The 18318-nt window shown below is 40.9% G+C and overlaps 1 protein-coding gene across 1 annotated transcript; it reads right to left on the reverse strand.

Annotated features, from left to right (window-relative positions):
- Positions 1 to 1145: 1145 nt before the first annotated feature.
- LOC149832912 (lysM domain-containing GPI-anchored protein 2-like) lies at positions 1146 to 3884 on the reverse strand. Its single transcript, XM_090012639.1, has 4 exons — positions 3184 to 3884; positions 2535 to 2652; positions 2198 to 2385; positions 1146 to 1439 (listed from the first exon to the last, which is right to left on the reverse strand). The coding sequence occupies exons 1-4, from the start codon at positions 3863 to 3865 to the stop codon at positions 1333 to 1335; spliced, it is 1095 nt and encodes a 364-aa protein (XP_089868765.1). The 5' UTR covers positions 3866 to 3884; the 3' UTR covers positions 1146 to 1332.
- Positions 3885 to 18318: the final 14434 nt, after the last annotated feature.

An 18318-nucleotide genomic window follows, 5' to 3' on the forward strand; every position in this document is an offset into this window, starting at 1 on the left:
ACAACCAATTTTCTTATAACGGTTGGGTTACATCAAGGATTTGCATTAAGCCATTTCTTATTTGCTATAGTTATGGATGAGCTTACGAGACCAATTCAAGAAAATGTGTCATGGTGTATCTTGTTTGCTGATGATATTGTTTTGATTGATGAGTCTAGAACTGAGGTTAATGCTAAGTTAGAATTATGAAGACATACATTGAAAGCAAAAGGTTTTAAGTTGAGTAAGACAAAATATATAGAATGTCGGTTTAGTAAGCAACGAAGTAGTGATGGGAGTGTAGTGAAGCTTGGTGAGCATGAAATACTGGTGGATGACTGTTTCAAATATTTGGGATCTATCATTCAAAAATACGGAAAAATTGATGGAGATGTAAATCATAGGATAAAGGTTGGGTGGATGAAATAGAAAAGTGCAACTGGAATGTTGTGCGATCGTAGAATGCCATTGCGGTTGAAGGAAAAATTTTATAAGACGACAATTAAGCTCACTTTACTATATGGTACGGAATGTTGGACTGCCAAGATACATCATATTAAAAAAATGAGTATAACTGAGATGCATATGCTTAGATGGATGTGTGAAAATACAATAAAAAATAAGATTTGAAACGAGGAGATACGTAAGAAGGTAGGCGTTGCATCCATTAAAAATAAGATGAGAGAGAATCATTTACGGTAGTTTGGACATATTCGGCGAAGGCCTAATGATGCTCCAGTTAGAAGGATGAAGAAATGGGAAAATATATTAGTTAAAAGGGGTCGAGATAAGCTTAAGAAGACTTGGATGAAGACGATAGAAAAGGATATTAATGCTTTGAACCTCACCGAGGACATGACATTGGATAGAAATGATTGGAGGAGAAGGATTCATGTGTAAGACCCAGAATGATTTTCTTTTTTGGTTCATATCGTCGACCCCAATTGTTTTGGGATGAAGGCGAAGTAGTTGTTGTAAGAGTTATACACAAACATTATTGATAAGGGGGCTCGAGTTTCTCTCTCTCTCTGATGGACGCATCCAGGCCCATCACATTTGTTAATAGGCTGGTGATCTGCTTCTACCTTGTGATACCAGAATAATTATGTGAGATCAAGTTGTGGGGAGCAACCCATTGACAGAGACTAATCTAGCTGCAAAAAATAAAACTCAAAACTTTGGAGAACATATTATTCTTTCCTACATACAGCAGGATCACACCAAAATGATCACAAGAGTACAAAGTGGAGAAGAGCGACAAAAAAAAAAAGGACGAGCTAGACCACAAATAAATAAACACGTTTCCTCCAATGGGTGCCTTATTCAACTCATCATAGTACAGAAACCCAAATATCACCAAACAAACGATGAAGCAAGCAACCCCAACATGACGTAGAGGCTCAATGGCCAGCCCCAACTTGCTCCTTGCATGCGTAAAGCAGCGTTTGATGGACCCCCAGCTGCATTTCATGAAAGGAGAAATATAGACATTAAAGTAAAGATGTTGAAGTTCATAATAAATTATTCAAGAGAAAAAAAATATTAGCTCACATTTCACACGAAAAGTGAGAGACGGGAACCCTTTTTCGTTAGGTTTCAGAAATCATAGTTGCATGTTTTTGCCCTTTTAAAATTTGAAGGTCCCTATCTTGCCCTTTAAAAATTTAATTTGACTATTCTTGGTCTTATAAAAAAAAAACTAATCCATCTTTAAAATAACTATATATTTCCAAAAGACAAAGTATTTGCTACCCCCACAAAATTTGCCATATTGTCAACTTGTGTATTTTTCAACCCCTAGAAAATCTCACACAAGTGTTAGAAAAACATGATTCAAGGGCTACGTTCTACTAAACCAAACATGTAGATGACGTCTACAAGGTTAAATGTCAATAATAATAATTACAAATTTTCACTAGAAGGTTCCTTACCTACGAGGGTAGCAAACATTACCCCTTTCCAAAAATACCACAACTTTTTAGGGTGTATAGGAATTTCTATCAATTGAATGCTGATAAGATATATACAAAACTAAAACATATTATCAACGGTACACAAAAGTGTTTCTACCGCGCTAATATTGCTCTAAAAATGAGATATTTTCAAAGTAGATGATATTTTGAAACTATGCATTTTTTGGTGAATTCCCCATAATATTTTCCAAACTTCGCCGATATTTTTCTAAACAGCAACTTTAGGTAAGCAGGAAGCAACTCACTGGTAGAAGCAGGGCACGTTGATCTGTTGACCAAGGCAGTGAGGATGCTCTGATTTGTATAACCAGCATAAGAGCACACGCTCGCTTCACAGGCACCAGCAGCCGTCGAGTTCCCGATCACCATCTCTGTACCACTGCACTTCATGGAGGAGCATGCAGAATTCTTACCCACAGGATTACAATCTAATCTGGATATCACCAACACAAACAAAAAAAAAAACACCCCAAAAGAAATCAGCAACTCAACAGAAACCCTCCTCAAAAGACAACACCAACATGAAGAAATTCAATCTGCCCCCAGTGAAAAAAAAAGAACCACAGAGTACTAGGATTTTACTGCCAGGAAGAGCTGCTGCATTTGCAGAGGACGCAGTTTTTAGCAGTAAACGCGTAGCTGCCATTAGCCACCACCAAAGAACTGTCCAACGACGTATTCTGGATCTCAGAAGAGCAAACTACATCACATTTCAATCTGTTAGAAACTTGCAACGTCATCTTCAACACAAATATGGATAAGAACTGATCTAGGATAAAAGAATTCCGTTTTACCAAGTTAATCTTGTGATAAAATCATGATATTTAAACATAAAGGTTGTGATAAATTTTTGACAAAAAATTACAGCAACCCAATGTCCACAACAAGACGTAGAATCACGAGTTAGAGGGAGACACGCGTCGGATGAAGGTAGCGTCGGAACTTTACCTCGCAATCAAACTCAACACAACTATACGGGACATTGAGTTTTTAGCAGTCAAACTCAACACAACTAAGCGAATAGGGTGGATCTGGTCATTTCACACTCGCAACTTTACCTTCGAAATCAAACACGCCCGAGATCGTGCTTCAGTTCACCGAAATCGCGTTTTTGTTGGGTTTTCTTTTCTGTTCTGTTAACTCAAAAAACAAACTCAACACAACTAAACGGGCAACTGTGGGAAACAGGAAGCCGAGGGGGAAGTGGGGGTGGGGTCTCTCTCTCTCTCACCTCTGATGGGGACGTCGAGAATATCTTCGGCCTTGAGTTCCTTGGGGTCGGTGATACCGTTGAGCCTCATGAGCTCCGACTGGTTGGTTCCGAACTCCGCCGCGATTCCGGCGAGGTCGCTTCCATTCGCCACCACGTGGGTGTAGTGCGCGACTGGGAAGCCCTCGCCGCCCTCGTCGCAGCTGCAGGGCAGCGGGATCCACAGCTTCTGCCCGGGAAAGATCTTGTTGGCATCCGCGATGTTGTTCACGGAAACGATGGACTGGTAATGGACGAGGCCAGAGAACACCTGCGTGGCAATGAGGTAGAGGAACTGTTCGGGCTTCACGACGTACACGGGCGAGTGGTCGGAGTAGCCGGTGCCGTTGGAGCAGAGGCAGGGGATGGGCACCCGCACCGTCTCGGAGGCGTTGATCGTGTGGTACTCTAAGGTGTCGAAGGGCAGGGAGTTGGGGCCGAGCAGGGAGGAGTGGGACTCCAGGCCGAACAGAGTGGCGATGGCGGAGAGGGTTGTTGCGTTCTTTGGGGAGTAACCCACCAAGGCTTGGCATTTTTTGGTGTTGCTGCTGCACTTGAACCTCAAGTCGCCGTCGCTGGTGGCGAGGGTAGAGACAAGCAGGAAGGTGAGCAAAAACAGGGCAGGAATCATGAGAGGAGAAGACGTTTTTACCACGCTCCCCATCTCTCTCTCTCTCTCTCTCTTACTTATGGTTTACAGAAGAATGGTGGTCGTATTAATACTACACTGGCGATGGCGAGGGTGAGTTTCTGCATAGTGTTTAGTTAAGAGGAAATTATGTAAGAAGCTTCCGTATTTTTGAAAAGGACGTTTTCCTGTTTATTGACGTGGATGTTTTCTTTATTATGTCCATAGAATTTTGGGAGATAAAAGAAAATCTAACGGTACCTTTAAACAAAACAATCCCACTGTTTCGTTTGGTTTTAACTTTTAATCGTGAGTTTTTTTTTTATGGAGCTTAAATTTTTAAATGATCATATTATCCTTATATTTGTAATCCACGTGGTAGACCAAGTCAATGAATTTTAATGTTACGGTGAGCAAATGTTTGGGTTCAGCCCATCCTTCCATTAATAATGTAGGGCAGGTGGAATAACCACCCATGATTTTCCATGAACCTAGAAGAACTTGAAGGGTTCCTTCATTAACGATGGGAAAAAGTAAAATAATCGACACTACAAGAAAATAGGTTATTAGTAACTAAATTATTCTTTCGAAACGGATTAACGAGCGAAACACATTCTTCTCTATAATCAATAAAATTTACGAAAATAACGACGAATTTTGCGAGAAAATATTTTGTCGTAATGAACGCACCATTTAGCGACGCTGTTTGCGACGAAAAATCTTCCATCGCTAATTTGCGACGAAATTGGCGATAAAATATATTATGTCGCCATTTACGTGTTTTGATTTACGGCGGTTTAGCGACGGAAATAATCCGTCGCTAAGCCGTCGTTAATTATTGCATAACCCTAATCCCAGACCTCTTTTTCTTTTCTTCTTTCGCTGCTCCCGCTCCTGCCCGCCGCCCTATCCGTCCCGTTGGCCTCTCTCCGGCCCCCACCGTCCACCGTTCGCCAGCTGCCGATCCTCGTCAGCCTTCCGCTGTCGCCCAGAGACAAGTAATTTGTAAAATTCTGATAAGGGGTTGACCCCTGCGTTTTCGACAGGGGGTCAACCCCCTACGTTCCGGCAGGGGGTCGACCCCCTGCGGTTTCCGGCAGGGGGTCTACCCCCTGCATTTCGGTAGGTCATTGGGTGCTAGGCTTCTCAAGGCCTATGCAAGATGTTTTCATTTGCCTCAGTTTTTTTTTGGTGACTTCATTTTAAAACAGTGTTTTTTGCAGATTTCTCAACGGAACCCGCTTGTGCTCAGCCACCCGTGGTAAGTAAGTGATAAAAATAATGCAAATCAGGTAAATACCTGTGGTGAGTAAGTGATGCAAGCGCATCACATGCTATTTAATTTATTAGATGTAACACTTTATTGTTCACACACTCACTTAGTTGTTGATATCTAGGGCTGCTTTGTTGGAGTTCGAAGATCACGTTGAACATGATTTTAATGTATGAATATAGAAGTGTTCTTATTTTTGGAGTACGGATTTCATGCTAGGCATGGTAGTAGTTAGTGAAATATTGAAGTGTGTTTGCTGCATGTATATGTTTGACATTTGTTTGATATGAATGATTTCGATGTAATTGTATCAATGTTTGCATGTAGTTACTTTCAATTTGATTATGGATTCCATGTGAAATTGTATAATGAAAGCATGCTTCAAATGAATGTATCGTGTCATTAATAGTTTGCACATGAAAATATTAAGTTATCAATGCATGCATCATAATTCTTGTTATTGTATGACATCATATATTGCATAATAAATTTGATATTTTCTTCATCATAGCATTCTGATGGTTCTCTTTTAACTGGTTAGGTTATTATTCGTAACATCATACGAAAATGACTGCAAACCGTGAATGAATGTACCGTAGGATAGTGAACAATGAGTTATCGCATAAATATATGGATGGTGTTAAAAGTTTTATTGAATTTGCAATGGCAAGTGTCAGTACAGTGGATCCCACAGGTCGGATTAGGTGTCTCTGCAAGATTTGTAAGAATAATCAATTTGTAGAACCTTACCATCTATGGAACAAACATTTTCCATGTTTGTTCATACAAGTCGCTCCGCTACTTTCCTATCACTCCTAGATTGCAACGATTGTATATGTCTTCAAGGACAGTTAAACACATGAGATGATATGCAAATAAAGTTCGACACGATGAAAACAAGATCACACATCCTGTTGACGCTGAAGCTTGGAAGTACTTTGATCGTACTCATCAGAACTTCGCAATAGAAGTGCGAAATGTTAGACTCTGTCTATGTACAAATGGATTTAATCGATTTGAGGGTAGATCAACTCCATACTCATGCTGGCCAGTATTTGTAACTCCATACAACCTTCCACAAAGCTTCTGTATGAAACGTCCAAATCTTTTCTTGTCTCTGTTGATCCCTGGTCCAACCTCACCTGGACAAAATCTTGATGTATATTTAAGGTCATTGATTGATGAACTAAAAGTACTATGGGATGACAGTGTTACCACGTATGATGCCCACAAAAAACAAAATTTCAATATAAAGATCATTGTTTTATGGACAATCAGTGACTTCCCTGCATATGGTATGCTATCTGGTTGGAGCACACATGGGAGGTTGGCATGTCCGTACTGCATGGAGGATTCCAAAGCTTTTAGATTGACACATGGAAGAAAGCCTTGCTGGTTTGAGTGCCATCGTCGATTTCTACCCAGCGACCATCCGTTCCGACGACAAAAGAATGCGTTTAGAGCAGACACAACTGAAATGGAAGATTCATCCACAAGTTTGTCTGGCATAGAGATTCTAAGAAGATTGCGATACTTTCCAGATGTATTAACAGATGCCCACAGTCCAACACCCTTCCGTGGATTTGGAAAGGATCACAATTGGACAAAGAAATCTATTTTTTGGGAACTACCATATTGGTCGACCCTATTGATACGACATAATTTGGATGTGATGCATGTGAAGAAAAATGTGTTTGATAATGTGTTCAATATAGTAATGAATGTTAAAGGAAAAACAAAGGATAATCCGAAGGCCCGTATGGATTTAATGACAGATATTGCAAATTTGAAATGTATATTTTTGCCAGATGCATGTTTGACCTCAAAAAAAAGGTTCGTAATAAAGCAAGAGTAGAAGACTATTTGTGAGGCGTACACTTTAGAAGAGATTTCAAATTTCTCATCTATGTACTTTGAACCTCACATTCCAACACGTTACACATGCATGCCTCGTAACGATGATGGAGAACAAGTAACTGTAGCTGACAAGCTGTCGATATTTCAACCACTTGGGCATGCATTTGGTAGTTGTCGATCAAGGCTCTTGACAGATCGAGAGCAAGACGCAACACACATCTATATTCTTTTTAATTGCTCAGTGATCGACCCATACATTGAGTAAGTATATGTAGACGCAACACAATTATAAATCCTTTTATGTTCTATACATGCATACATGGTTCGGTAATATAAGTATTTGTGGTTTGCAGACGATTTGAACTAGAGTTGCGAAGAGAAGTTACACATCTCACTGATGCAGAAGTACAAAAAGAACGTGAAAACTAAGTTTGTGGAGTCGTTGAAACAGTTGGTAAGGACACTAACATAAATTTTGTACTTGTAAGCAATACTAAGTTACTTAATTGGTCGTGATTACAATCATTGTTTATGTCTGTGCGTAGGTCCGCCATGGTGATGTTAAAGATCAAGGAATATGTGATTTAGAAAATGGTCCGACCAAAGTTGTGCAATGCTATAACGGGTATATCGTAAATGGTTATCGATTCCATACAAAAGATTATGGTATAAACAAATCAACGATGAATAGTAGCATGTGTGTCAAGGGTAACAACTATGGTGAAAATGAACCTGATTACTACGGTGTTATAGAGGAAATCATGGAGTTGACTTACTTAGGCATAAATAATAGGGTAACTTTATTCAAGTGTCATTGGTTTGGTCCAACTGCAACACGACTCGATAAAGCCTCAGGCATTGTGGAGGTGAATCATAAATCAAGGTTTGGAACATATGAACCATTCATATTAGCCTCGCAAGCTCAACAGGTTTATTATACTTCATATCCGAGTATAAAAAAGTTAGATAGAAATGAATGGTGGGCAGTTTGCAAGGTGAAGTCCAAACTATACCCTGAGTATGATCAGTTACAGGAAGACAAGTTAGCTGAAGACAGTGATTACTATCAATCAGATGATATCTATGACTTCTCTTATGGTCACGATGTTGCGCATGATATGCATGTCATATCTCAATTGACCGATGAAACATTCATAGAAGAATGTGATCCAAATGATATACCAAGTGGATGGGTAAACAATGAAGAAGAAGAAGAAGAAGAATATGAAAGTCAAACAAGTGACGAGGAAAAATTCTCAAGCTAGTGAGTAAAATCTTGTAATACAAACCTCTATTTGAATGCATTGCAATACTTGATGTGAATGATTTGAATTATTTGAATGTATTGTAATACTTGATGCGAATGATTTGAATTATTTGAATGTATTGTAATACTTGATACGAATGATTTGAATGCATTGCAATACTTGATGTCAATGATTTGAATTATTTGAATATATTGTAATACTTGATGCAAATGAATGAGTTGTATTGCAATACTTGATGTGAATGATTTGAATTATTTGAATGTATTGTAATATTTGATACGAATGATTTGAATGCATTGTAATACTTGATGTGAATTATTTGAATGTATTGTAATACTTGATGCGAATGAATGAGTTGTATTACAATACTTGATGTGAATGATTTGAATTATTTGAATATATTGTAATACTTGATGCGAATGATTTGAATGCATTGCAATACTTGATGTGAATGATTTGAATGCATTGCAATACTTGATGTGAATGACTTGAATTATTTGAATGTATTGTAATACTTGATGTGAATGAATGAGTTGTATTGCAATACTTGATGTGAATGATTTGAATTATTTGAATGTATTGTAATACTTAATACGAATGATTTGAATACATTGCAATACTTGATGTAAATGATTTGAATTATTTGAATGTATTGTAATATTTGATGTGAATGAATGAGTTGTATTGCAATACTTAATGTGAATGATTTGAATTATTTGAATGTATTGTAATACTTGATATGAATGATTTGAATGCATTGCAATACTTGATGTGAATGATTTGAATGCATTGCAATACTTGATGCGAATGAATGAGTTGTATTGCAATACTTGATGTGAATGATTTGAATGCATTGCAATACTTGATGTGAATGATTTGAATGCATTGCAATACTTGATGTGAATGACTTGAATGTTTTGTAATACTTGATGTGAATGACTTGAATGTATTGTAATACTTAATGTGAATGACTTGAATGTATTGTAATACTTGATGCAAATTATTTGAATATATTATATTGTACTTGATGTGAATGATTTGAATTATTTGTAAGTATTGTAATACTTGTTGCGAATCATTTGAATGTATTGCAATACTTGATGCGAATGATTTGAATATATTGTAATACTTGATGCGAATTATTTGAATGTATTATATGACATTTGTTATTTGTTAGAATATGGTTCGTGGAGGTTACAGTGGTCGTTCATCCAGTAGTAGCCAGGCCCAGCCTTCATCTTCACGGGCTCCTGTGATATGTATATCATTTAACTAATTGGATGCTTGATTAGTTGAAATGCACATTCTGAGAATTTCTAACGTATTTTTTTACAGATGATGTTTCGCCTGTACACGACCCACCTACACCAGTTGATCACACAAGTCAGGAGCCAACACAGGATGCAAGGTCTTTTCAGTCTGGAACAAGAAGACTCATTCGAATAGTGTATATCGATAATCGACCGTAAGTATTTTGTTTTCAATTATTGCATATCTTATAAATATTTTATATTGATATTTACTGTCTACCAATTCATATACAACAGGAGGTTTGAGCCACAAGAAGTAGTACGCGAGATTAGAAATTCACTTCTTCAACATCTATCAAGACAAGTCGCTCAATGGAAAGAGTATCCAAAAGAGGTCATAGACAAATTGTGGTCCTCATTCACAGTATACAGTTGTTTGTCATAGTTAATGTGTTTCATATTTAAATTTTTTTTATAATCATGTCTACTAACTTTTTGAAAATATATATAGGCTTCGAATCGCTTCGCGACTACGGTGGAGGAACATGATGCAAGGAAGGTATGGCAAAGGGTGACTGCCAATCGATTTGCAGACATGTTGCATAATATGAAGACTGCAGCAAAAAAAGCATCTGGCGGAATAGATGATCCACTACAGTGGAAAGGCCATGACCCTATTACTATAAGGAGAGATTATTGGGATGGAATGTGCGACAAGTGGGTGGGGGATGCATTTCGAAATCACTCTGCGAAGGATGCACAAAATCAAGCGAAAATGCCCGAAGCCCATCTACACACAGGAGGATCTAAGACTTTTGGGAGCCATCTGAAGAAAATGGTAACTCATCAATATATAATATTAATTTTATAAGTATTGCTGCAAACTTGTTTACTAAATCTTTTATCATTTAACTTCGCAGGAAGCAAAAAAAGAAGGCATTGTACCATATAAGGATGTGTTTGTTGAAACATATAAACGGAAGACCACAAGAGACTTCGTATCAGAGAAGGCGAGAATGACAACGGTATGTATTTATTCTATTAATAATCATTGCAATATGCAAGTTATCATAATGTTATCATTAATTATTAATGCATACTTTAAACATTATTTTGTAGGAGACATATGAGCAACAAATGGTAGAGCGATATGGCGATGACGCTACTCAGCATCCATCATTTGATCCTGCATCATGGGTGACTGCAGCAGGTGAACCCAAAAAGGGTCGTGTGTTCCGGTTTGGGAGTAATATGAACACTTCACCTGTTATTGCTTCTTCCAGTTACGGCTCACAGACTTCTTCCGTCGACATAAGCTCCAAGCAGCATCATATTCTTTCCGGTGATGATGTACACCAGATCGTTAAGGACACATTGCGTGACTACTTCCATGAAACCGTTGCCGACGTTCTCTGAGCTGAGTTCAACAATTTTTTGCTGAACAGGGGAACTTCGATTGCAGGTCCCTCTCAGGTATGAAAGTTTCATGCAATATATTGCATGTCGTTAGATTTCATGTAGCTTTGATTGCCTTAACATATTCAGTTTTTTTGACTGCCTTAGAACACATATGAGCATGCTATAATCACATATTCAGTTTTTCGACTGTCGTAGAACACATATGAGCATGCTAGAATCACATATACAGCTTTTTGCCTGCCTTAGAGCACATATGAGCATGGTAGAATCACATATAGAGTTTTTCTGACTGTCTTAGAATATATATGAGCATGTTATAATCACATATTTAGTTTTTTGACTACCTTAGAATACATATGAGCATGATAGAATCACATATATAGCTTTTTGCCTGCTTTAGAGCACATATGAGCATAGTAGAATCACATATAGAGTTTTTTGCCTGCCTTAGAGCACATATGAGCATGCTATAATCATATATAAAGTTTTTTGCCTGCCTTAGAGCACATATGAGCATGATAGAATCACATATAAAGTTTTTTTGACTGCCTTAGAACACATATGAGCATGTTATAATCACATATTCAGTTTTTTGACTGCCTTAAAACATATATGAGCATGCTAGAATCACATATAAAGTTTTTTTACTGCCTTAGAACACATATCATTCATGATAGAATCACATATAAAGTTTTTTGCTTTGCCTGCCTTAGAGCACATATGAGCATGATAGAATCACATATGGAGTTTTTCTGACTGCCTTAGAACACATATGAGCATGCTATAATCACATATTCATTTTTTTGACTGCCTTAGAACACATATGAGCATGATAGAATCACATATATAGCTTTTTGCCTGCCTCAGAGCATATATGAGCATGGTAGAATCACATATAAAGTTTTTCTGGCTGCCTTAGAACACATATGAGCATGATATAATCACATATAGAGTTTTTTTACTGCCTTAGAACACATATCATTCATGATAGAATCACATATAGAGTTTTTTGCTTGCCTTAGAGCACATATGAGCATGATAGAATCACATATAGAGTTTTTTTACTGCCATAGAACACATGATAGAATCACATATAGTGTATAATTTATTTTAATATATTTTGTTTATCAATACTGACTATTCTTTTCTTGTGTAGGTTGCTAGCGATAATCAGCGTAGCGGAGCTGAAGGGACAAATCAAGGCAATGAACAAGAAGACGCACAAAATCTTGGCGATGATTAGATTAATATGTTGAATTTGTTCTATTTTTTTTTGTTTCGAAAATATAATTGTTGAATTGTAAATAATTAAACTTGTTAATTTTAAAGTGGAACGATTAATTGTTTTAGTTTCCTTTTATATGAAATTTTATGTGTACTTTGTTTTTTATTTACAGAAAATATAAATTGTACAGGAAATATAAATTGTAGTGTTCTCGATATTTAATTTTCAAATAAAATTTTTTATTTTTTTTTCTTGTTTGCGACAGATTAGCGACGGATATATCCGTCGCTATACATATAATTTAGCAACGACTGTAAATCTGTCACCAAGACGAGGTCGCCGTTTAGTACCGGCGGATTTGCGACAGAATTCATCGTTCGTTATTCCGTCGCAATTAGCGACGGAACTGGTGACAGATTTATTTCGTCGCCAATTAGCGTCAAAAAATTCGCGACGTAAGCTATCCGTCGCTAAGCCGGTTAGCGACAAAATAGCGATGGAATGAAGTCATCGCTAATCCACTGCTTTGTTGTACTGATCACTCACTGCCTTCCATTAATGCAGAAGAAGTTGGAGGACCAAAACTTCTTCAATTTCTAAAATAAGTCTAGAAGGTTCACATTTAGAAGGCTCTATGCCATCTATAAATAAAGGTGTAGAAGTTGTGTGCTGGAATTAGAAGAGCAGAGTGTTGTGAGTAGAGTGACAATGTGCAGAAAGAAGAGAGAAAGTAAAGAGAAGAAGAGGAAAGAAGGTTCGTCATCATGCATTGATCTTCAGATAGAAATGTTGGTTGTGGTATGGGTTTTGACTCGGGTTGTGCACCTGAGAGGTAATCTTGTATCCATCTCTTCCTGTGATTCTTTTGTTGTTATTCTCTTTAGCTTTGAGCAAGCTATTGGATGTCCCGTGGATGTAGGTCGTGTTGACCGAACCACGTAAACCCTTATGTTGTGATTTGATTGTGCCTTTGTTAGATCCTATATTGCTTCTGCGAATATTTTTGTTATCTTCATTACTCTACAACATAGCCCAGGTTAAAAACTGTAGTTTGTATTTCAAAAACAACAAGAATGTGTTTGATATACAAACAATACTTTTTTATTTTCCTATAATTATCCGTCCCTTGTAAGGCAAAACCAAAATCATCCTTTCCTTATTCTATACTTCAAAATCATCCTTCTGTTTTTTTTTATACAGTGAAAGGTGGGGTTATGCAAACCCCTACCTGTTTATTGAAAACTTAAACAAAACTATGTGAATCTAGTTGCATAGAGAGGACACAATCAGGATCCATGATGTTGTTTCAATGTGGCTGCTATGTGACGACAAACCTAGGATCTTCCCATCCCTAGAGAGTTCCAGCTCATGATTTTCACAGGGCGATGGTAGGAGAGACTGGATTCAAATAGGAATGGCAGTGGGCCGGGGTGGGGGCGGGAAATTTCATCCCCACATGAGTTTTGATTTAAACTTCCATCCCTGCCTCCATCTCTGTTTCATGTCCTCCATTCTGAGTCCAAACAGAGTGTGGCGGGGTGGGGCCCTATTTTCCCTCAGTTCACTGCTATCTCTAAAGAAGGATCAAGGATGGGACAGGGCGAGGCAAGGCCGAGATCGAGGACGAAGATGGGGCGGGGTAGAGGAAAGCATAAGTCCATCTTTGGATCTATCCCTATACGAGTTTTGATTTTAACCTCCATCCTCGTTTCATGTCCTTCATCTCCGGTCCAAACGAGGCAAGGCGGGGGCGGGACCCCATTTTCCCTCAGTCCACTGCCATCACTAAATTCAAAGAGAGTGGCTTGTCTTCTGATAGAGGGGATTGGTCTACTCCCACATATGGGGAAAGGGTCACCACACATCCTAGTGAAGTAGGGCGAAGCAGGTTATATGCCCCCCCCCCCCCAAAGACGGTCGTTAGCTACATCTTGTGTTTGGGGGTCCTAATGAGTGCCACGTATGTAAGCACGTGTGGCTAGTATCCCCATGTTTGTCAGCATCAGTTAGCATCAGAGTCTGGTGCGGTTGCAAAGACTTAAGTACCCTTTCCTCCATTGGTGCCATAAAACGACGATTCTAGAAAAAGAGCGGTTGCAAAGACTTAAGTACCTCGAAGATGGTTATTTAAGACCCAGTCCCTGCACTGCAGAATTATCCGAGAAAGGAATCCCCCCTAAAGAAGGCCATGAACATCAACCCTCTCTCTCTCTTCATTCTCTTTCTGCCTCTGTGCACATCCAGCAGACGATCCTACACTGCTCCATCAAGCACCGACTGACTGTAGCATGATTCAACTTGATGAGTTATGGAGCTTGATTCAGAGTTTTTGCCCTTACAGAAGGGGGGTCCGGGGGATCCCCCCGGCGTGGGTCCCGTTGCACGATCAACAAGCGGGGGTCCACGGGGTGCCGCCCCTGGCGGGGGAAACAAAATTTTTTGGGGGGGCTTGTATAAATTCTTTCTTTTCTTTCCCTCTTGTAACTGTCGAAAAAGAGCAATAAAGTGTTTTGTTTGATCGTGGCGCTCATATGTTTCCTTCGGTTGTTTTTTGCTTGAGGTTTTCGTAACACCCTTTCCTGCAATTTTTTATTTTTAGTTTTTTGCTACCTGATTTTCGTAAATCTTTACTCGATTTAGCAATTTTTTATTTTTTTTTTATACGCAATTTTTGTAAATCGCTAGTCGATTTAGCGATTTACGAAAATTGCATAGCGATTTGCCATTTATTTTCGCTATGAGATTTTGTTAAATTGCTACGAAAATCGCATAGCCGTTTGCCATTTATTTTCGCTATGAGATTTTTGTAAATCGCTACTCGATATAGCGATTTACGAAAATCACATAGCGATTTGCCATTGATTTGGCAGAGAGGTGGGTCCTGTTAGAGAGCACGGCGTTGGAGGTCGAGATGAGGACCTTGCGGTGCTAGAACCCGACGAATGCCCACCAAGACTTGAGGGTGCAAACACACGTGTTGAGCAGCGCCAGGGTGCCCTGGAAGGCATAGCCCTGATTGAAAGTATTGCTGACGTAGAGGTAGACGGATTGTACTTTGAAAGACTCTGTTGTAGGAGTACTTGAAGAAGATTCCGTTGTAGGTGCCCTTCGAAGGCAGTGGAGGGGGCACCGCTAGGGATGGCAGTGGATCGGAGGAAAGCGGGGCCCTACCCCGCCCCGTTTGGACCGGGGATGAATGGGTATGAAACGGGGATGGAGGCGGGGACGAAGGTTAAAATCCATCCCCATTCGAGGATGGATGTACCCTTCCCCCCCCCCCCCCCCCGCCTCGTCCCTGCCACTTTTCCCCGCCTCATCCCTGCCCCGCCCTGCCTCATCCCCGTTTGAATCGGGGATGGAGGACATGAAACGGGGATGAAGGTGGGGGTGGAGGTTAAAATCCATCCCTGCCGGGGATGAAGGCGGGGATGGAGGTTCTAATCTTGAGGCGGGGCGGGGGTGGAGACCTTGTCCCCCGCCCTGCCCCACTGCCAACCCTAGCCGCCGCAGCCGGTTGCTCGCTGAACGAGGACAGCATTCTGGATACTGCTATCAGAAAGATGACGACGATCACCATCGGATTGCCGGCTCTTTGCTCCCCTTAATACAGTGTTTCACAGAGAAGGAAGAAGAGGAAGATGACGACAGAAAGTTCAAACGGAAAAGAAAGAGAGCGTTTTAGGTTTGTTTCGCTGTTTAGACTTTGAAGAGTTAACATCATCCCCGACTTTCTAGATGAAGAATATTTTTGTCCTTTTTTTGAATCGTCGTTTTTCTTTTTTTGAACGAAGGACATTTTTGTTATTTTCTTGAACCATCATTTTATGGCAAGAATAGCAAGAAAGGGAAATTAAGTCTTTGCAACCGCACCGGACTTTGACGCTAATTGATGCTCACAAACATGGGGATACGAGCCCCATGTGCTTACATATGTGATGCTCATTGAGACCTCCCGAACACGCGATGTAGCTAACGGTCATCTTCGGGGAGAACACACACCACCCTCTCGAAGTAGGAACCTCTGTAAGCTGGGTTGAGGATTCGGGAGGGCTTTCAGTCATTAAACGCCTTTGTTGTAGGCATTTGGAACAGTCTTAAGTAGATGAGGATACGTTGTCACGAACAGCGGCCATGGTTCATTCAAAGGCACCTGCTTTATATCGCCTTCTACTTCAAAGTAAAGTGGACAAAGTAGTCAAAGTTGCAACAGACAAGCCTTTGAGAGGAACATTTTCCTTTGATTCTTGCAAGCAGAGAAGAATAAACCACGTGACACTGTTTTATTTGGATTCTTCTGATCGAGCTAGTCAAGGTGAGGAGATGATGTGGTCGGACCAACCATGTACAAACCATCTAGAGGTGGGCAATAAGCTAGGCGCCTGCCGGTCAGGTCTGGGGTTGGGCCTATAAATTAGGCCCAAACCGGGCTTTTGGCCAGCCCCGACTTGAAGCTAACTGCTACTGGGTGGGCCATGGGCTGGCCCAACTCAACTCGTATATATAAAGAAATTGGTTGTTGCTTACACGTTAGGTGCTAAATGGATTTTTCTACCTTTTCAGTATTTTTTAGGAGTTACGACCTCATAAATGTGTTGGGAATGGTTGATTTACGAGGAATCCAAACCTGTACATATATAGATCACATTTGTAAGGTCAGAATTTATAAATAAAATGAATAAAGACTGAAAAACCCATTTAGCACCTGAGCAACTACCAATCTCTCTCTCTCTCTCTCCTGTCTCTCTCTCCTCTCTCTCTTGATCTTCGTCTCCTTCAGCGGCCAGATGCGGAGGAACACACAGAGAGTTTCGGCCTCCGCGGCAGTTTCGGCGGCAGGTTTCTTCTGGAGAGGCTTCTTCTGGTCAGCGGCTGCGGGGCTCTCTGGGTTGGGATGGATCGCGTGAAGGGCAGGTCGAGCGGTAGCAGAGGAAGGGGCTAGGGTTTCGGGGGGTCTGGAAGTGGGAGTCTTGGCCTTGCGAGGAGGATTTTGTCTCACCGTCGGCGGAGGGCTCACGATCTCCATCAGATCGAACGAACACACCCGCCCGTCTCTGTGTGGGAAGGTCCTTCCCCCTTTTGTTATACAGTGATTCTCCTTCCCATCTTCCCTCTCCATCCCGAGTTTGATCAGACGACCACCTCCGGGGACGAGCACCGACGATGAGAAACTCGCCGGAGATGAACTCCCTCTTCTGCTCTGTTGAGCACCATGCCATCGCCTGCTCTGTCTGATACCTCTCTCTCACCGAATCCAGTCGTGGGCGGCCTTGATGCTCGCACTCTTGTCGGTGCCTGCTCGCCGATGACTCTGCCTTCCCCCACCCCCGTTGCTCGCCGGTCATCGGAGCCCATCTCTCTCTCTCTCTCATGACCTCTCGACCTCCGATCTGGATTGACCGGACAACCACTTTTTTTGCCATTTCCCGCCCATCGTAAACCTGTCCCCATGCTCGATAGCCTCTCTCCTCCCTCCCCAGGCATTCTCTGTGGTGTTGAGGCTAGTTGATTGACCACTCTCTGTGGTGTTAAGGAACCGGAGAACCCTAGCCCCATTGGAGGTCCAATTGCCGGGTGTAGGGGCATCAACAGCGATCCAGCGGTGCGGTGGCGGGTGAGTTGGTGATTGAGGCATCGTCAGCTCTCAGCGATGCACGACGGGAGGTGGAGTACGTGCTGGAGGCCGTCCGGAAGGGATACACGGCGGTGGGCGTCCGCGGCACCGACACCATAGTCCTCGGCATCTAGAAGAAGTCCTCCGCCAAGCTCCAAGTCTCCCGAGTGTAAGGGGTTTCGGCCATCGGCGTCAAGGATTCCGACCTCCATCGCCAGTCCTACGGTGGGACACATGCCTCTCTATCTAGTTTAGAGGATAGAGCATGTTGGTTGGCCTGCAGGGAGTTGGCCTGCAAGAATAGCAAGAAAGGGAAATTAAGTCTTTGCAACCGCACCGGACTTTGACGCTAATTGATGCTCACAAACATGGGGATACGAGCCCCATGTGCTTACATATGTGATGCTCATTGAGACCTCCCGAACACGCGATGTAGCTAACGGTCATCTTCGAGGAGAACACACACCACCCTCTCGAAGTAGGAACCTCTGTAAGCTGGGTTGAGGATTCGGGAGGGCTTTCAGTCATTAAACGCCTTTGTTGTAGGCATTTGGAACAGTCTTAAGTAGATGAGGATACGTTGTCA

Source organism: Nuphar pumila, chromosome 7 (assembly GCF_984573655.1).
Source record: "Nuphar pumila chromosome 7, dmNupPumi1.hap1.1, whole genome shotgun sequence".
In the NCBI taxonomy this organism is placed as follows: Eukaryota; Viridiplantae; Streptophyta; class Magnoliopsida; order Nymphaeales; family Nymphaeaceae; genus Nuphar; species Nuphar pumila.